This window comes from Daktulosphaira vitifoliae, unplaced genomic scaffold, assembly GCF_025091365.1.
Source record: "Daktulosphaira vitifoliae isolate Bord-2020 unplaced genomic scaffold, ASM2509136v1 Scaffold_3, whole genome shotgun sequence".
Classification (NCBI taxonomy): Eukaryota; Metazoa; Arthropoda; class Insecta; order Hemiptera; family Phylloxeridae; genus Daktulosphaira; species Daktulosphaira vitifoliae.
The window spans coordinates 7,650,226-7,670,887 of record NW_026099574.1 but is presented as its reverse complement, the minus strand read 5'-3'; the positions used below and the strand labels follow the sequence as shown (position 1 = coordinate 7,670,887).

Below are 20,662 nucleotides of genomic sequence, written 5' to 3'. Positions count from 1 at the left end.
AACAAGCTAAGAAAGATTTTTAATTTGTGGACGAACAACGTTATTTAAATTTAAAAGAAGTTTAATAATAAAAAATATGTAAACTATTTTGTTAGTTTTATTTGTTTTTAAATTCTTCAAATCCTCATTTCTGCCCTTATATTTAGTTGTCGCTGCAAACACTCTAGTATGGCCAACTACTGGTATGTTTCGTCCATTTGTTGAAGTTAACCTAATCGGACCAAGATTATCAGATAAAAAAAGAAAACAATCTACTAAAAGTAAATCAGGAAGCTGGAGTCCTAGATACAATGAAGCTTTCGTTTTGTAAGTTATACATAAACATTAGCAGTTATATTGTATTGGAATTTGGAAATTATGATCTAACGATTTTTATTACAGTTCAATCAGTGCATTGGAAGAGTTGGAATGTTATGAACTACATTTTTGTGTGAAAGACTACTGTTTTGCAAGAGAAGACCGACTTGTTGGGGTAGCCGTTTTGCAAATGAGACACGTTCCTATTATGGTACAATTTTATGATACTTGTCAATAAAAATATTAACATCATACATTATCCTTCATAATATTTGTAGGTCCGAACTGGAGAATGGCTAGGATTAGGTAGAAGAATACAAATGAATGAAACTGGGTGGACGATTTTGAGAATATTATCGCAAAGATATAATGATGATGTAGCCAAAGAGTTCGTTAAACTTAAATCGGAAACAAGGCAAGAAGATCAATCGTCCGTGCAGGGAACGTAAACACAAAATGTCGTTCATAAAATGTTTCTCTCTATCAGTCTTCCATTTCAGAATATTATTATTGTTGTAATAATTAAATAAGACTTTATTCTCTCAGAAGAAATTATAATTGTGAAAATTTATAAATTAGAAAAAGAGAGTTGTGAACATACACACAAGAGATTCTATTAAGTTGGTAGATTATTGTAAAGAATATTCAATTTAAAAACTCATAATTGATTATATTTTGTGACTATTTCCACTATCTTAACAATACATTTTAAAACCAAAAACTGTAAAGTACACACGTATGTTCATTTAAACTTGCGTTTTAATTAAATAAACGGGACCATTGTAATGTTTAAAAAAATGAATTATTCCCTTCAATAATATTCCGATTGAAAATTGAATTTTTATTAATAAGTAAAAAATAAGAAATAAAACAAATTTTTTTACGATTATTGAATTTAAATAAATATGAAATGTTTCCGAGGGGGTGTTATCACTTAATATTTCTTTAATTAAAAATTATGATTCTAAGTGAAAATATTGTTATAGAAAATTTCTTGGTCGAAATGAATGTTAGTTGAATACTTGTAGTACGGAAAATTTACACTTACTGGATTAATAACTTACAGTTAGTTCAAAACGTTGATATACTACCCATAACGAACGTATTCTGCTTACATTTCAATTACATACCTTTGATTTCTCTTGCAGAGCATTCTGTATAAAGTTAAATACTTAGATTGTATTCTGTATAATAGGACATCATTATAGATAACCAAAAATTATTATTCTAAACGCTTAAACAAACTTCTGCCGATTTTATCTTAGATTTTAACTTATACATATTCGCATATTAAATGATATTGACAAATAATGTCTTCCATTTTCTCTTTTTTATTTGTCGTATTAACTTAAAAACACGTCGTTTCATTCTCATTAAGTATCATTATATCCCTTTGTTCTTTTAGCTCTATTTGAAGTTTCTTGTTCATATCGTTTTATTTATTTTTTACTATAACGGTCAACTATTTTCGATTTTAAAATATCTCATTGAATTTTAAACAGAGATAGATATCAAAAATTCAATTAACTTTTTATATGACAACGCTTTTAATTTATTCACCTTATTGTTACTTTAGAAGTTAATAAGTTAAACAATTTTAACTTATCCGTCCTTGTTACCCAATTAAATTTGTATTGTTGGCCATAACGTGACACGTGTTTAATTTATTTTTCAGCAATAAACTTTCAGTACTGTCGATGTATATTTAAATAGTATTACAAAATATTGTTGAGTATTATTACTTGAATTATCAATAAGTATAAATTGTGATAAATTTCAATTTAAATGATTAATTTTTTTTATGATATTTTAGTGTAACGTGTAAAAAGTTGTGTAATAATTTATTGTACATGTAAAAATTTATGTTATATGATTTGTAGATGTTAAGCTTAACAGATTCTTTATTATTTACGTAATCATTTTCAGGCGATCAAGACGAGACAAAACTTGACGTATTAATTATTATGTTTAAAAAAAAAAGTTACCTATTTACATTTCAAAAGTATTATTATTATTATATGTTTTATTTGTTCAAACATTACTCCCCAACCGTACCCATACATATCGAACGATAGGTAATTTTTGTTTGTGTTTTAATGACTATCAACACGATTTTGTTATTCTTTTCGATTGCTAAACGTGTTTATAAGTTCAATTATAGGGGCCTTTATTTTTTATATAATGTAAAAATGTATTATGTATTTAATAATTTAGACGTTAAATGTTTTAGTCGAATCTGTTAAATTAAACGACTTTAGATTGTTAACATGAAAACATTTACTATATCGTCATTTTGATAAACCAGGGTAAACGTATTAAGCAATGTGTTGTTTTTGTATTAATATTTTATTGTAATTATGCACTTATAACGATACTTTTTTAATTATTATTATTATTTTTTTTATCAATACTTGTATGTACACCGATTTCGGTTTCTATTAAAAAGATAAAAGTGAGACAATACGTTAAAATATTGTTCAACATACGGCGTTACTTTGTACTGCCCTTAAGGTAACGCATAACTTCGACATGATAATTTCTAAACTATGTTTATAATATAATAAATTAATTATTATTGACTTTTCTACGCTCTTTTATTATCTTCATAGTGTACTCGAAATTATTTATTATTAATTTCAAAGACTTATTTTAATTTATTATTGTTATAACTGATTTATTATTTTACATAAAATCAACAATAATAATACATCTAAACATTATTGATAATTAAATTGAACAAGATGCATTTTTTTTTTCATTCAAAAAAATTTTTAGAATTATTTTTTAGACTAAAAGCTCAGATTTTCTTTAAATTACAATTCTAAAAGCTATAAAAAAAATAAAAACATGAAATTCTATATTGTGTGGACTGAATGATTCAGATAACTATCTCAGCATAGTTAACAAAATATATTAATTAACACCAGAATTCGTTAAACGTCAATTCATTATATCCTCTATTTTATCTCATTACAATCAAATTATTGATTACCTCATTTAACAGGTATCAATGAGAGTTTTAATGAGACACGTTATTTATGTTATACATTTACACCGATGAATTCAGTGACGTTTATAAATGACTTTTAAATGAAGATCGAAAATGAAAAATTAAAAATCACAGGATGAACACATGATCAGCATGTGTTTTTTTATTTTACTCATCACTATTTTTATGAAAGCGATAATTTTCATAAGGTGTCCTTCTAAGGTACCATCTCATGGCCCAAATAGGTCTTAATCCGGCCTTGCTCTGGAGAGAGCGAGTTATATAAACACCCCTTTATTTTTGATACATCAAAAAAAATTACAAAATTGTAATTTTGCAATTATTTCTAAGTAAAAAAAATGATTATACACATAAGTTTTAGCAGTCTCAAAAATTTAAACTGAATGTGCGCATATGGTTTTCTTCATCATACTAAAATAATATACATATTGTTTTTCTTTAAATAAGGATAAAGCCGCGGCAACAAAGACAATTGACCGGTAAATATTTTAAGTAATAATCGCTGAATGAATTTATAAAAAATTGCAAATAGATATGATGTAGTCAGGAGTTGAATTTAGGCAATGCAATTGACATAAATACACTTAACAATCATGACACGACTCGTCGTCACCAAATGGATAAAAATGAAAAAACAGTACCAGGGATTCAGAAGGTGAACGTCACATAATTGAGTGGCCGTTTTATTTTATGTAATTCAATGTGCGTACATTTAAAAATATTTTGAAAATAGTACCAGGAGTTCAGAAGGTGTTGGCGATTTTTTTTCATCTATCAAAACTAATAAAGCGGGACGGCGTGTTCGTGGACAATTTTTATACCGCTAGCCACTAACTGGTACGCAGCAAGTGCTATGTCTCGTGTTATTTACCACCTTATTTTAACGTTCAATGTATGACATTGTATCACGTATTAGAGTGCTGATAATTAGTAGAATAAGTTATGCCGCGAGACTAAAATTAATAATGTCAATCTCAAAATATCCAATAGCTCTTATTTTTAAGAACACTTTTCTTTATTGATTGGCTGTGGTGTAAAAATTTGAGGAAACGTTTTTTAAACTGTGAACTAAACATAAAATATAATAAAAGAAATTTTTTGAAATAAAACTCACCGTTTCGAGATTAAAATAAATCCATTGTAAATACGCGGGTGTTTTACTTACTATCAGTAGTGTTATCACAAGTTATTGTTTATTAGTCAAAATGATAAACCGCATTATTCAATTGTTTAATTATAGTTATACTTGTAAAGGATTCTAACTTTTTGAGTTATTAATAAATTATTACTACAAATTATATTTTTTATTATAAAATACTATATTATTTTATATTTCGCAAGTTTATCTTTTTATTATATCTAAAAAAAAATATATGAAAATTTATAACAATGAGATAAATTATTAAAAAAATTGACTTTGATTTTTAATAATAGCTGCTAATATACTATGAAAAAGTTTATTTGCAGTAAAGATAAAATAAACTTGAAATGTGTTTTATTAGGTGGTCAGTGTTTCAGGTATTTGAAAAATTGTATATAATATTTATTTAAAATATCTTTGTCTAAATGTAATGAATGTCAAGCTACTCTAGTAACACCTAAATTTGGTGTTAAAACATTTCTAAAAATTATTATCTGTATTAAATACTGTTAATACTTTGTGTTACGTAGGCAATCAAAAATGTTTATCAAAACACCCAATCTACTGCTGAGGAATCTTAATAATATGAATTGATATCAAATAAGCATTCTGACAGGACACAGTTGTCTGCTTAAACATCTTTACACATTGAGGTTATGAGGGTAACAAAATCACCACTGTGTAGGAAGTGTGAAACAGAAGAGATAAATTTATTTCACATTGTGTGTTAATATTTTACCCTAGGCACACTATTATCTTAGTAAAAGTATTTCCTGAAAAAAATGATATCAAAAACCTAAAACTCTATTGATACTTAATTTTGCTAGAAAGAAATGAATCATTGAACAAATATTGGGTGATCTAATAGAATCTGTATATTTGTATACATATGTAGTGTTTAGTATACAAACAATAACACTCATATGTAAAAACCAAATTAATTTAATTTAGTTAGAAATGTGCACAATGGACCTACAAGTCTTAGTACGTGTTCTTGTTCATCTCTCTAACAACCAAAACTAATACTATTAATAATTTTTAAACATTTTTAGAATACACTTATTGTTTTTCCATACATACAGTGTCAACCTGATTTCTAATTAGGCCTCCTAGCAATACATTTAAATTAGAAATTTTTTATGGGTATTTAAATAGTTTTTGAAATGTAGAACGAAAAGACGTTCTATCCCTTTACACATCTGAACTACCATAATTTTACGTTAAAGAAATAAGTTAATCAATTTTTTCTAAAATTACCATTATTTAATTTTGATCTTGGGCAATAAGCTCCAGAATTGTCGGGGAGACACTGGTGCCTGCTTATATTATACATAGAATACTACATTTATTAATGATTTGAATACTGTTAAGTTACCATTATATTTTAAGGGTCTAGTACAATTGTTTGTTAACTTCGTTCTCTTTTTCTAAAATTCATATTTTTTAAATTTCTGAAAATTTAAAGTTTAGTAAACACTAAAGTATAAAGTTTGATATATACAATGAAGTATATCACTTAGTATTTTTTGTTTGCAAAATAATTTCAAAATTTTGATAAGAGATTGTTGTATTAAACCCTTCAATTTAAAATTTAGTAATTTATTACTCATTTTATAAAAGTCAAAGTTCAATTTTTTTGTTTTTTAAATTACAATAATTTATTTTAATTAATTATAACTTCAAAATATTTTATTTTAAAAATTATTAATTATGTTTAATAGATGGAAAGAAACAGTACCTAATGAATATGTGGGAGTTTATGCTGATGGCCTTTGGACATTAGTGCAGTATGATGATCATATTGCATACAAACGTAATCCACCTACTGATTCTGATGAAACAACATTGTGCCATTATCTCAGGATGGACGAAGATTTGGAAAAATACTATGAAATATGGAGTCTAAATGATCCCATATTTAAAAAAAGTGCTCAAAAATTCAAAGGAATTCGAATGTTAAGACAAGAGCCTATTGAAAATATTTTGTCCTTTATATGTTCTTCCAATAATAATATTATAAGGTAACTATCTCAGTCGATAAGAAAAATTTTAAGTTACAAAATTTTTATGTATGTTTTTTTTTTTCAAGAATATCTTCAATGGTTGAAAAAATGTGTAGCCTCTATGGTAAAAATATAATTGGAACCCAGTATTATGCTTTTCCTAGTATTGATAAATTAGTTGGAAATGATGTTGAAGAAGAACTGAAGAAAGCAAAATTTGGTTATAGAGCTAAGTTTATACGACAAACTGCTGAAAAAATAGTTGAATTTGGAGGGAATAAATGGATAGAAAAGTTGAAAAATATGGACTACACTTGTGCCAAAAAAGAACTGATGTTATTGCCAGGAATTGGACCTAAGGTAATGATAATTTCAAATTATCTTCAAATATTATGATTATCTATCCCAAAATATGTCGCTTAAAACTTAACTGACATTAAAAATAATGATTTTATGACTTATTTGAGTAAAACATGATACTCATCAAAATTTTGCAAATAATTCCCTGTTAATAATAGTTAAACATACATTAATTTACAATTCTGCAATGAACATACATTTTTTTATAATAAACAAAAATGAGTTGTTGTTTAAAGATAGTAGTTTGCATGGTTAAAGATACTGTTTGTAAGTAGAACTTCATGTTTTGAAATTATGATATTAATTAGTTAACTATACTTACAATTTAAAAGAAAAAGTTAATTTTGCTTTTTTTGTCTTGTATATAGAGTATCTCGCAATATTTAACATCTTTAATAACTTTTAATCCAGCAAATGTTATGTATTACTTTTTTTTAAATGATTTTTACATTTTGGATAACATTTAAAAAATATTTTTTTATTAGTTGTCTCTAATAAAAAAATATTTTTATTTATTTTTTGAAATTTTAAATAGCTATTTTTAGCCATTGTAAGTACTTATCCTAAATTAAAAATTTTTAATTTAATTGACCAATTTAAAAAGAAAATTAAAATTCTTTTTTTTGTTAGAGAAAAATATTTAAATATATGTCTGTTATGTTGTCCAAGACTACAAAAATTATTTAAAAAAAAAGAATGAACTTAAAAAGTATTACATACCTAATAATTCAAGAATAATATGTAACTAAAGGTATCCAAAGAAAAAAACAAAAAACATTTTTAAATTATTTTTATTTTGTGAGTAAAAATCACTTGTATACACTGTCAACCTAGCGTTAGATAACATATTTCAGTTTAAAACTTTTTTTTTAATTGTGATATCTAAACATGCTGTTTGTATTTATTTTTTCTTATTGTGATATTATACCAAAATAAGTAAATAAATAAATTTCCTAATAAATTTAGGAAAATTCCCATGTATGTCAAACATTTGTTATGGTAAAATGTTTTATATACACTGCTGGCTAGTGGCCATAAAAAGTTCTTCTTAAAAGTGTTTAAAGTTATTTCTTAGTAAATAATGAGTTTCTGAGAGAACATGTTATAGAAAATTATAATACCTGTAATAAAAGTTACAATAAGTTACATGATAAATGCTTCAAATTATGATTGTCATATGTCGGTAGTACAGCGACAAATAGTAAACATGGTTACATACAATTTTACTCCATAGTGTAAAAAACTTAGAAGAAGTAAAGGGGTTAACCTAGGACACTCGAACATCGCCAAACTTATTTATTTATTTTATAGAATAAATGCCGAGTACCTGGTGTCAAATTTTTTTTGAGATGAATAATAAGACCACCTATATATGTGTATATATTTATATACTTTTTATTTTACATCAATATTTATTTTAGGTAGCTGATTGTATTTGTTTAATGTCTCTTGAACATCTTGAAGCTGTTCCTGTTGATACTCATGTATTTCAAATTGCTCGTGACAATTACTTACCACATTTAAAAAAATATAAGAGCGTAACTGATCGTGTTTATAATGAAATAGGCGATTACTTCAGATCATTATTTAAAATACATGCAGGATGGGCACATACAGTGAGCATAAAAAAAATTATTATAAAATAATTTATAACTTAAATGTAAATAAATTTTTGTGACATTATATTTTTAGCACAATTAAACTAGCAAAATTATAATGAAGTACTTGTCTAAGTGATAATTAACATTATTTAAATCAGTCTAGTTTTTTTTTTATTAATAAATGATAAGTTTTCACTGCTACAAATATTGTTATACTTATAATAGCATAATTGGAATAAAAATAATTTTTCTTTTGGCTAAATTAATTGTATAATAATTGTTTTTATATAACTTGTGTTATTATATTTTTAATTTTAATTAGAAGGAGGTAAATGTTATTTTTTTTTTTTAGTTATAATATACTCAAAAGGTTAAAATTCTTAATCAATATTTATTTTTGGTAATTGTAGTAACTGCCTATAATACTATTAAGATTGTATGCCACTTTTATTCAGACATGTTATATTTGTTAGGTAATTAATATGTTTTATTCTAGGTTCTATTTTTAGATGATCTTAAGAGTTTTAAGGAATATGAAGGTTATTGCGAGGTAGAAGAAAACATAAAAAAATCAACGAAGAAGAAGAAGATATGTTGACAGTATATGTTCCTATTTCATATTTTAATACTGTATTTTTTATGTTTAGATAAATTATTTAAAAATAGAAAGTTGATATCATCACACGTGTAATTATGTGTTAAAATTATATTTGTTATTCTCAACTAAAAATTGATAGAAATTTAGTTTTTTTTTCAATATGACCCAGAAACGAATATATATTTTCATAAAAAATACGAATTATTACTTTTATTATGTTTTTATTTCTAAGTACAACATTTTATGATTTTGATAAATTTATGTTCCACTATTAAAATCTCCATAAAGTTAAAAATTGAATTTAATCAGATAGACCCTTTTTGTTAGTTCTTATCTTGGATTTTATTTTGATTTATATTGTTTACTTATCAGCCTGTCAAACCTCGATTCCATAAAATATTGCCATTCGGCAATGGAGGATAATCACGATTACTACGTGCAGTCTGCTCTCGGAGTTTATCAAAAACGTTTATTCCTTATTTAATTTACAACGTAATTCTTTTACCAATATTATTGTACTGATTTAGGTTTGAGTCTCATTAAACCGTATTTTTTTAATGATAATTATAGCAATTCGTATTCCAAGTACTACATTACTTCAATATGAATGAAATTTTTTTATGTGTGTGATCGAGACAATAAAGAAACGTTAATTTTTTTATTTTTAAAAGAAACTAATATCCTATGTTTACAATATTATTTACCATAGGTCGAAAAATAATAAAGTCTTGGTGTGTTTAAAACGTATTGCATTATCACGATTTAAATTGCAATTGTTTATTTTTCTTATTATATCGATGATTACTTAATAATAATTATATTAATGCATTCAAATTATATTTCGATATGAATAAAACCTTTTTTAACATGCTTATATTTGTTTCACGTGTATGTTGTTTTTTATGTGTGTTGTTGCTCGATAGTGAAACATGATTTTTCCTATTTATATTACTTTTTTTATTTGAAAAAATAATAATTTTTTATGTGTGCGATATCTTTACAAACGTTAAGACATCATTATCCGATATAAAAAATATCGTAACTGATATTACATTTTATGCATGGAAATTATCGTACACAGCGACTCTTACTTAGTCAATTATTATACAATGAACTTCCGATTCGTATCATTTTGTTCCAATGACAAACAATTCACTATTGTATTATTTTCAAATTTACGAGTTTAAATATTTATTTATTTAGCGAATACTCGGAATATTCGTTTTTGCCTACTCCGTTAAATACATTCAAAGTACTTTAATTTCGAATACTCTACTTTTTAACTCCTATTCGATACGAGTGACCGTGTCACATGGCCGCCGCGCAAACGTCATACTGCCGCCAATGCCTTTTTCAAGAATGCGGTTGCCCGTTATCATTACCGTATGTATCTATCTCCGTAAACCTTACTTTTCAACCGACGCGTTGGGCGTGCTACCAATTTCACCTTTTACCCCTTTCCATAATCTGTTACCTACTTGGTAACCGGTTTTTGCCATCCCTTCTCTAGGAGCAAACCATTGGTTTCCGTAGCGAGACGTACGTTCGAAACGTTTGGACTTCCTTTCCGAAATCGTCTTCTCCCGATCCAACTTCGCTTTTGCAGCCTCTGTGCTAGAATCGCGGACGGGTTTGGATTTGTTGGATGGGGTGGCATTTTTTCCCGTAATCACTTGCTCCTGATCCCGAAAAATATTACTCTATAATTGTTAATTATTTAAACGTATCATTCGGGTTTAAATAAATACATACACTACTTACATTTCTGTACGTTGTACCGTAACACACACACACACGAAACGACATAGAATAATATATAAATGACAATAATAATATAACGTGTTTTGTAAAATTTTGAAATAAAATGCGGGTATAGATTAAATGCACCTAACGTCTTTATCGGATACCTACAAAAGTATACTTCTAATCATATTTATTCCGCTAGATGCGAGACAAAATCTTGACAATTTGCCTTTGCAATTATATTTTAACTAAAAACGATTTTGATAACATATTAAGTCGAAGAATATTTCTGAACTTAAATTAGTATCATAACGTAATGGTTTATTTATTGAAACATTACTTATAATCAAAATTATTACAAAATTTATAATGGTTTTTTAAATAAATATTACGGTCTATGATTATAATGATTCGATTATAGTTTTTAAATATTGTCGTATTTTTTGAAATTAATCTAAACTTGAGGTGTTTGATTGAAATTTCTGAGTGGCTAATGTCCCATAGCATTCATTGAACATTTCCCCGTTTCATAAATAGATTTTGAACAAAATATTTGTGAGTAAGAGGTAAGATATTGAGGGACTTGACCAGTGTTCGAAACCAAAAATGATAGCAGAATTTTTAGGTGCATAACTGTATACACAGCATACCGCAAATAAAGATCCTGTTCAGTAAATTTCTGTATATTAAAAGTACGCTTTCCTAAGAATCATTACTATAATCAAATTCATGTAATTTCAAGAATTTATGGAACTCCCTGACAAAATAACACATTAGCAGAATGAAATACAACATAGCGGATATGAGATTGTGTGGAGACCGCAGTAAAAAAAAATCGGAATTTTAAAGCAGAAAAAACGTAAAATCTATTCTAGGTGAAGCTATAATGATGGGCTGGGATTTTAGTATATAGTAAATACCTATGTTAATATTATGTAAATGACTTTTTGTATATCTGATGGACAAAAATAAAAATAATATTAATTTTAGGAATATATTTTTTTGCTCCATGATTTAATGCCAACTTTTGAAGCTCGTTGCCCCACTGTGCGTCGAATCGTTGAATCCGTGGATTGATTTGGAGTATATCTTCTCATTGTATGTAAAATTATTTTATTGTTCAATGTCATTACATTTGTATTTTGCGGACGTCCGATTGAATTTAAATATGAATTTATACATTTGAAAATCATATCATACAAAAAAAAACATATTAATTAGATGATCTATTAGAATTCATCTAATTGAGCTTATTTCCTAAACAAAAAATCTACCTCAGTCTCTCCAATAGGATAGTTAATGCCACTAGTCAAGCACTGTAATGTTGCATTACCAATTATGTCAAAATAACTGTTACTTCTTTTTAAGCTCATTGTATTTTTTATCTCTTTTAAGATTTATGGTATTCAGTTTCAAATCTATCATATAAATACACTTTAAAGTAGACTTAAAAGTAATGAAAGTATTTGTTTTGAATTAAAAACATTCGAAACTATGTTAGCACATGTTAATTACGTACTGTTAATACAAAATAGAACAATTTTATAAAAGCTTATAGAAAATAATAATGTTAAACAAATAAATAACTGGAGTCAATTTTAGCTTCGATGCGAAGCTGAGAAGGTATTAATTTTACTATGATGTGTTTTTTTTTGTGTCTTTTACCACTTTTTCTCAGCTCTCACTGAACCGATTTCTTTCAATGATACGTCAAAAGATCACAAATCGTATCTAGTCTAACACTACTAAAACCTTGATTAATGTGTTGGACATATATGCTAAGAATTATGAAAGAAGGTTAAAACATTAAAGCGGGTTATTTAAAATGATTTACTACACTAGTGTACTTTATGTATAACTACTACTACCCATTTACTATTCAATTATGTATTATTGTTAAATAATAATTTATTTTACAGGATATATATTTTATGCGAAGTGTAAAAAATAGCACTCCTCGGGGTAAATTATACGCAAAATTTTATAATAACATGCGATCGCTGAAGACAAGCGGCTTAATAGAAAAAAATAATAAAAATATTAATCTGAATAATTCTTCAACAGATAACTTTATTATAGGTAAAATATTTATTGTTAAATTTAACCGTTGGTGCAACTACAATAAAATTATTTTTACTTCACCTTAAAAAATAATAATTATTTTATTATAAATTTATTTACCTTAAAAAATTTATAGAGCAATTTAAACAATTTTAGTAGGTAAAGACTCTATATTCCCACTTAGTTGCATCAGTGAATTTAATTGAAATATTTTTTTAATTAATAATCATTAATTTATTTAGAACCAGAAGAAGAGAACATCAGAGATATAGACATTATAAAATACAATCATTTAAATATTCCATTTCCGCAGTTACAAGAGCATTGGAGTTCTACTGTCAATTATAGACTTAAAAGGATTAGAGAGGCTAAAGAAACAAACGAAATAATAAATGAATGGGCTAGTTATAGATTGCCCCTTGGATATAAACTCGTATGTGAAATGTATTGCTTATACATAAAATAATTAAATTCAAGAGTTACATTTTTGTAGGTGGATATTGACTTTAAACAACTTATCAAATATAATAGTATGATGGTCGATTCATTTGATGATTCTTACCAAGATATTATGAATATTATAGAAAAACACAATAAAGACCGAGATAGCAAAATACTTGTAGAACAACTTCTCAAAGATCAGACATTTGTCAAAGTAATAATACTTTATTACAAATATAAATCAAATTATTTTAGCAGTTTAATAAAAGGATATTTTAGCATTAAATTAATTATTTTCTTGGTCAGGTGGAACTAATACAGCATTCTTCTATTTATTAAGCTCGCTTTTCGTGCCAACGTCGCGAAAAGTGACGAGAGATAAAAATGGAAAAAAAAATATCATTAAATATTCTATAAAGAATTCTCAAAATTCATTCATTAGTTTCCACGAGACAGTTGAACAAGCTGAAGCTTACATCTCATTACTACAAAGTAGAAATCAGCCAATACAACCATTCATTTTAATTATTGGCACGATTTTAAAACCACGTGATATATTATTATATTTTGATACCATCAAGTATAAAATTTTTTTAATAATAAGAGCAGTGGATGTCTGCTTTAAGATATTCCATGTTTTTAATTCAGTGTTGAGAAGGAACTGGTTCCAAAAGGAACGGATTCCTGGAACGAGTTCTTTTTGAAAGAACGATGCTAGGAACTGCTTCATTTTAAAATAAAGGAACGAGGAAAATGAACAAATTCCATTTTTTAAGGAACGTGAACGGAAATTACAGTTCCTAAAAATTTTTATAAACATGTTTTAGTGTAGTTTTCTTCGTATCTAGACATTAAAATATTAAGGTATTTTTAGTTGACTTTTGACAATGGAAGTCTCCTAATACCTAGCCGAGATCGTAGGCTGTTTAAATGAATCAATTGACTATAAATAGAGTTATTATCACATGTAGGTATACAGTAAATATTTAATATACAGAATGTTCAGTAAGTCAGGAAACGGGTTTGTAACAATGAGAACAATAGAAACCCGTTTTCTGACTTACTGAACATTCTGTATATTAAATAATGCACCGAATATTATCGTCGTTTCTTGTTAACTAATATAAAGAGTGTTCAGTAAGTCAGGAAACGGGTTTCTATTGTTCTCATTGTTACAAACAATGAGAACAATAGAAACCCGTTTCCTGACTTACTGTACACCCTGTATGTTAAAGGTTTTGGGTTTTCTGATTTATTATTTCTAACTTATATGTAGACAATAGACATTGGTCGCGTTGACACAAGTCGTTAGCATTTACTACCTGCTTATAAATATAATTTTCGAATACTTTTAGATAAGGAATACTACAAATTTGTTTTGTATTCGACTGCTGATGAAAATCATTGATGACCGTTATCATGATCTCATTGCCACAATTTTTTAAATAACTTGGTTACATAAAAGGAACGAAGAGTGGAACGAGTTCTTATTTTGGAGGAACTGGATCTGGAACAAGTTACTTCTTAATATAAAGAACTAGGATCTGGAACGAGTTCATATTTTAGAAAATGAACGGGGAACGGAACGAGTTCTATTTAAAAAGGAACTTTCCCAACACTGTTTTAATTTAGAATACCCACTTCCATCATGCGCTGTCTGGACATTTATTCAACAATTTTACTACAAATTATTTTTAAAGAACGACTACTCCCATAAAACAGTAAAACAAGTGCTACATGATCTCAACAAAATAGTAAAATAATATTATTATATTAATATTATATTGAAAAATCCTTTTATTTTTTCACTTTATATTTTTCTTCTTTTCATTTGTATTAATTATTTGTAAATTATTAATTTTTATTTGATTATTTAAAATTAATTTTACATCCAATGTATAAAGTTTATACTATAAACAGATTGTAAGCTTTCTTAAAATTCATTAAAAATAAAAGGTGTTAAATACGCCGTTTCAGTTTATATTCCATATGTCTATTTAAATACACATGTGTAAAGGTTTTATTTATAATTTACTATTAAAAAATTAAAAGTTGTTCATTAAATTATTTTTAATATTATAAATATTACACAATATATATATTAAATAACGTATTTATTTAAGTAAATTATTACCATAATTAAGATTAAATTTATAATTTAATATGGGTTTTATTTGAACACTAGTTTAAAAGCTAAAATATCATACCCTAGCAGTAAGGACAACAGAAACTAATTTAGTATTTAAATACTGGCTACACTGAATATTGACCAATTTCTCAATTGATTTTCCACCATTTTTTCAGTGTTATCTCTAGAGTAAGTTGCATAGCGATTGTGAATGACGTAATGTTTTCAATTTGTTGGTCGTTTGTTTAAAGTTTGTTTCTATTAAAATATATTTTGAAATTGTTTTGTTAATACCACGATTATTTTGACTTATAAAATTCATTATGGCCCTAAAGGCAGTTGTTGGACAAAGTATATATTTATAATTTAATGTTTTTCGTATAATTTTTTTCAATTTTATTTTTAAGTTTTTTAAAAGTACTATATTTATTTTTAATACTTTTGCTATAGAAATTATGAATGATGTGATCAAACAAAAAGGAGTAAAAAAAGGTGCTGAAAAAGGTATTGAATGGCGTGTCATGGTTGTTGATCAACTTGCTATGAGAATGATATCAGCTTGTTGCAAAATGCATGAAATTTCTGCTGAAGGAATTACAAGTAATTTATAAGTAATAATTTTTTTTGAATATTTTTCTTATGAACCTTTGTGTTTGAAGTTGTTGAAGATTTACAAAAAAAGCGTGAACCATTAACAACATTGGAAGCAGTGTACTTGATGTCGCCAAGTGAGAAGTCAGTTGCTGCACTTATAAGAGATTTTTCAAGCCCAGGAAAATCAATGTACAAAGCAGCGCATGTATTTTTTACTGAAGGTAATCTTAGCTATTAAAATTATTTTATAAAATATTTAAATGTTAAAAATTAGAGGACTTGACATTTTCTAAAAGATATTTAAAATTGCTCAACAATTGTATTTTTGCTACTATTATTATTTATGAATAAACTCATTTGTAGTTTCTATTTCTACTATTAAATATAAAATAATAAAATTAATTTTTTATCAAAAAATTTTAATAACACAAATTTTCTCTTTCAAAATAACAAAACTGTTTGGGAATGAGATTTTAAATTAAGATAAAAAATCAACAAAGACATTAAATAACATTTCCCCAAACCCTTATTTATATTACAGCATGTCCCGATGAGTTATTCAACAAGTTAAGTTTATCCCCAGCTGCCAAATTCATCAAAACATTAAAGGAAATAAATATTGCATTTATATCATATGAACAACAGGTAATTTTAAGGATATTGCTTCAAAACTAACTGAGTTTTAAAAATATTCGTGGTGAATGTGTTAACTGAATTATATTTATTTGCCATCTACTAACTAAAACATTTTAATGAATATGTCTTACTATAAATTATTTATACTTTTAATCATACATTTTTAATTTTTTGTTCTCATTGTACTACAAGAAGTTTGTTTATGATTTGCTTAGTTGACTATTCTAATGTATTAATCCATGTCTTTGGTGATGGTAATAATAATATAACAATATTTCTTATTTAATATTATGAGATATATTATATCATAAATATTATATTTATATATCCTATATAATATATTTCTAGTAAAAATGTTTATTTTTGCTTATCTATTCACACTAATAATATTTCTTGCTTATTTTAACAAAAGCGTGTCAAGAAGAGCTCTTTAATGAGCTTTGTAAATCAATTGCTGCCAAAAAAATTAAAACGCTCAAAGAAATAAATATTGCTTTCCTTCCATATGAACGTCAGGTGTGTTTGACAATTTTTTATTCATAATATATTATTTTCATTCATATACATGATATATACTAACACATACTTAATCAGCTCTTTAACTATTTTCTAGGTATTTTCTTTGGACTCAAAAGAAACTTTTCAATGTTATTACAACCCTTTATTGGTAAGTAGTCGTGTACCTAACATGGAACGTATTGCTGAACAAATAGCAACTGTATGTGCAACACTTGGAGAGTATCCATCTGTTCGCTATAGAAGTGACTTTGAACGCAATGCTGAGTTAGCACAGATTGTCCAACAGAAATTAGATGCATACAAAGCAGATGAGCCAACTATGGGTGAAGGTCCTGAAAAAGCTCGATCACAATTAATTATTTTGGATAGAGGTTTTGATTGTGTGTCTCCAGTCTTGCATGAACTTACTTTTCAAGCTATGGCCTATGACCTTTTACCAATTGAAAATGATGTTTATAAGTAAATTAATTTATATCTAATAAAAGATTGCATATTTCAATGATTGAATTTTTATAGATATGAGGCTACTGCTGGTGCACCTCTCAAGGAAGTTTTGTTGGATGAAAATGATGAGCTTTGGGTTGAACTAAGACATCAGCATATTGCAGTTGTTTCAACGTATGTTTTTAGTATTTAACCTTTTTAGCTATAATAATATTAACACTTTACATCTTTCATTTAGAAATGTAACAAAAAATTTGAAAAAATTCATTGATTCAAAGAGAATGTCAGCTGGTGAAAGTAAAACTTCCATGCGAGATTTATCTACTATGATTAAAAAAATGCCACAGTACCAAAAAGAGCTCAGCAAATATTCTACTCACTTGCATTTAGCTGAGGATTGTATGAAATGTTATCAAGATAATGTTGATAGACTGTGCAAAGTGGAACAAGATTTAGCTATGGGTACAGATGCTGAAGGTGAAAAAATAAAAGATCACATGCGGTGCATTGTACCCATATTATTAGATCCAAATACATCCAGCAATGACAAAATGAGAATCATAATATTGTATGTCTTATCAAAAAATGGTATTTCTGAAGAAAATCTAAATAAACTTATACAACATGCCCAATTATTACCTGCCGACAAACAAGCCATTGTTAATTTAAATTTACTTGGAATCAATACAATTGTTGATGTAAGTATTGCTAATAATCATAATTTATGAATAGTGTAGTATCAATTAACAAAAAAGTCTTATTAGATTATATTAAAATATTGGAACTTCATTACCAAATAACTACTAGTTTTACTAAAATAAATATAATTATGAAGTTAAATAACTTTTTTAAGCACTAACTAGTCAGTAAATTTACTCTATCACTTGTTTTTAATTACTTGATATAATAATACAAAAGGAATATAAATCTATAAAATATAATGCATAAAAATAATTATTTTTTACATCACCTGTTTTCAAATAATGAAATAATAAACTTTATTTTTATGATTATGACTACTTTTATAATACCGTAAAATATTTTTATCAAGTGCAGATAAAAATATCTTAAAAACCAAAATATTTTCTTTAGGAATTTCTTAAAAAGTATTATTTAATCAAAAATATTCACTCTTCGTAAAATAATAATTTATAAAATTAGTTCTTATACGTTTTAGAGTAATGATGATAAACATCGGAAATTATCAAAGGTAACAGGAAATTTATTAATATTTTATTATTAATAATCTAAAAATCTGAATTTCAAATAGTTTCAATTTCATATAAATTTTATTTTTTAATTATACATTTGTAATCTTTTATACTTGGTATTTAAATATTAATTGAAAATATAAAAATATATATGTTAATGTATTACTTTAGGGTAATAGAAAGAAGCAATACCAAATACCTCGTAAAGAGCGTATCACTGAACAAACATACCAGATGTCACGTTGGACGCCAGTGATTAAAGATTTAATGGAAGATTGTATTGATGACAAATTGGATTCTAAACATTTTCCTTTCCTAGCTGGTAGAGCTGCAACATCTGGATATCATGCTCCTACTAGGTAAGTATATTTTGATAATCATATTTTATTTTACATAAAATTAAAATATAATTTTTATTTATCTTATTAGTGCAAGATATGGTCATTGGCATAAAGATAAAGGTCAACAGTTAATAAAAAATGTACCTAGACTGATTGTATTTGTAATTGGTGGCGTCAGTTTTTCTGAAATAAGGTGTGCGTATGAAGTTACCAGTCAGGTTAAAAATTGGGAAGTTATTATAGGTATTGAGTTAAAATAATTAGTATCAGTTTCATCTTTAACATATTAATTTTTGTTATTTTTAAAGGCTCTTCACATATACTTACGCCGGAAGACTTTCTCAACAATCTTTCTGCCTTAAGTCAATAAGTTATCAACTACTTCCATACATCACATATTGTTATATTATTTCAAAATTATTTCTTGATATAGCCTTATGAATCGAGATTTTTGTTTTATTAATAAATATAAGGTAAAACTTAACTTTTATAATTAGTAAAAAAAAGAAAAAACCTGAAAAAATATTTAGTTATAGTTTTGCATTGACCTTCCTATTCTTCACATTATAAAAATTAATAATTTCATTCACTATGAACTAACTTCTTAATTCAATTATTATTATGATCTATTATCACTATATATTTTTAATAATTTTTATTAGTTTTTTGTTTGTTATTTTTTTTATTGCATATTTTATTCAATTATTTATTAGATTAATTATTTAAATAACTTTTATTATTAAAATATTTTACATTTTATAATTTTAAAATATTTTAGTATATATGAGTGCTATATGATAAGTTGTTTAACGGACATACCGCATTTATTTCTAATTTATAAAATTTGAAAGAATCTATTTGATTTATGTGAAAAAACAGAAAATGTTATTACACTATTTAATTAATATTTATGTCAAACTCATTAAATCATTTTAATAAAACCTGTTGTTTAAATATATGTAACATATTGTCTAAAATATATCCATATTTTTAGTGTTCTATAATTTTAGCACTGTTCGAGCTTTATAATTCAGTATTTAATTACACATAACTGCCTAATTTAACTTTTAAATGTAAAATTGTAGCCAACTAGATTGTTTTCTATTATTTGGACAGACAGTTAAAAAATTGTGTATAGTATTAGTTTGGTACACTTATGTACTGTAGTCTTTAAAGAAATTGTTGAAAATTTACAAGTTTATGTTTAAAATTCTCGGGTAACAAATTAAGAATTGTGTATAGATGAAATGAACTGAATTGTTGTTTGACGATTATCTATATTAGTATTAAAAATAATATTTAATCATTTGTACATTAAATCAAATTTTAATAAGCAATATTATTTGCTATAATTGACAGTTCTTTTAACCACTTATAAATAACTTAAAATAAAAATGTTATATTTTAAATGAATATCCAGTTTCATCATAATTTTTTTAAATAGTTTATTTATAGATTTTCTCAAGTATTTCATATTAACAAAATTTATAGCTTTTATTAATACAAATAAAAGTAATTAAATTTACTTGTGATA

The 20,662-nt window shown here is 25.9% G+C and overlaps 4 protein-coding genes across 19 annotated transcripts in view; all 4 read left to right on the top strand.

Annotated features, from left to right (window-relative positions):
• LOC126901406 (protein unc-13 homolog A) overlaps positions 1 to 2,878 on the top strand; it is a 114,438-nt gene extending 111,560 nt beyond the window's left edge. For all 13 annotated transcript variants that reach the window (XM_050677829.1, XM_050677828.1, XM_050677825.1 and 10 more), the window contains 3 exons: positions 147 to 306; positions 382 to 508; positions 576 to 2,878. In XM_050677829.1, the coding sequence (XP_050533786.1) occupies positions 147 to 306; positions 382 to 508; positions 576 to 746 (458 nt within the window). In that variant the 3' untranslated portion in view covers positions 747 to 2,878. The remainder of the gene's footprint in view (positions 1 to 146; positions 307 to 381; positions 509 to 575) is intronic.
• Positions 2,879 to 4,580: 1,702 nt separating this feature from the next.
• LOC126901414 (N-glycosylase/DNA lyase) lies at positions 4,581 to 9,103 on the top strand. Its single transcript, XM_050677843.1, has 5 exons — positions 4,581 to 4,825; positions 6,170 to 6,469; positions 6,538 to 6,811; positions 8,233 to 8,427; positions 8,909 to 9,103. Exons 1-5 carry the CDS (start codon positions 4,755 to 4,757, stop codon positions 9,008 to 9,010), a joined length of 942 nt encoding a protein of 313 aa, XP_050533800.1. The 5' UTR covers positions 4,581 to 4,754; the 3' UTR covers positions 9,011 to 9,103.
• Positions 9,104 to 11,207: 2,104 nt separating this feature from the next.
• On the top strand, positions 11,208 to 13,670 carry LOC126901417 (uncharacterized). Its single transcript, XM_050677847.1, has 5 exons — positions 11,208 to 11,851; positions 12,673 to 12,832; positions 13,057 to 13,247; positions 13,308 to 13,469; positions 13,562 to 13,670. The coding sequence occupies exons 2-5, from the start codon at positions 12,685 to 12,687 to the stop codon at positions 13,592 to 13,594; spliced, it is 534 nt and encodes a 177-aa protein (XP_050533804.1). The 5' UTR covers positions 11,208 to 11,851; positions 12,673 to 12,684; the 3' UTR covers positions 13,595 to 13,670.
• A 1,888-nt stretch (positions 13,671 to 15,558) lies between these two features.
• On the top strand, positions 15,559 to 19,531 carry LOC126901412 (protein ROP). 4 transcript variants are annotated; one of them, XM_050677836.1, is made up of 11 exons: positions 15,559 to 15,734; positions 15,834 to 15,983; positions 16,043 to 16,198; positions 17,026 to 17,129; positions 17,227 to 17,591; positions 17,649 to 17,750; positions 17,815 to 18,274; positions 18,754 to 18,786; positions 18,959 to 19,146; positions 19,217 to 19,371; positions 19,437 to 19,531. In XM_050677836.1, the coding sequence occupies exons 1-11, from the start codon at positions 15,707 to 15,709 to the stop codon at positions 19,496 to 19,498; spliced, it is 1,803 nt and encodes a 600-aa protein (XP_050533793.1). In that variant the 5' UTR covers positions 15,559 to 15,706; the 3' UTR covers positions 19,499 to 19,531. The 4 variants fall into 4 exon arrangements, with proteins under 4 accessions (XP_050533793.1, XP_050533794.1, XP_050533796.1 ...); XM_050677837.1 differs by lacking the exon at positions 17,026 to 17,129 and adding an exon at positions 16,519 to 16,622; XM_050677839.1 differs by lacking the exon at positions 18,754 to 18,786 and having other exon boundaries at positions 15,560 to 15,734.
• Positions 19,532 to 20,662: the final 1,131 nt, after the last annotated feature.

Bases quoted from the DNA above. Each gene is read 5' to 3' on its own strand.
- LOC126901412 (XM_050677836.1), top strand. From the start codon at position 15,707: ATGGCCCTAAAGGCAGTTGTTGGACAAA. The intron at 17,751-17,814 runs GTATGTTTTTAG...TCTTTCATTTAG, and splicing joins CATATTGCAGTTGTTTCAAC to AAATGTAACAAAAAATTTGA. The intron at 19,147-19,216 runs GTAAGTATATTT...TTATCTTATTAG, and splicing joins GGATATCATGCTCCTACTAG to TGCAAGATATGGTCATTGGC.
- LOC126901414 (XM_050677843.1), top strand. From the start codon at position 4,755: ATGAAAAAGTTTATTTGCAGTAAAGATAAAATAAACTTGAAATGTGTT. The intron at 4,826-6,169 runs GTATTTGAAAAA...TATGTTTAATAG, and splicing joins TTAGGTGGTCAGTGTTTCAG to ATGGAAAGAAACAGTACCTA. The intron at 8,428-8,908 runs GTGAGCATAAAA...GTTTTATTCTAG, and splicing joins ATGCAGGATGGGCACATACA to GTTCTATTTTTAGATGATCT.
- LOC126901417 (XM_050677847.1), top strand. From the start codon at position 12,685: ATGCGAAGTGTAAAAAATAGCACTCCTCGGGGTAAATTATACGCAAAA. The intron at 12,833-13,056 runs GTAAAATATTTA...TAATTTATTTAG, and splicing joins AACAGATAACTTTATTATAG to AACCAGAAGAAGAGAACATC. The intron at 13,470-13,561 runs GTAATAATACTT...TTTCTTGGTCAG, and splicing joins AAGATCAGACATTTGTCAAA to GTGGAACTAATACAGCATTC.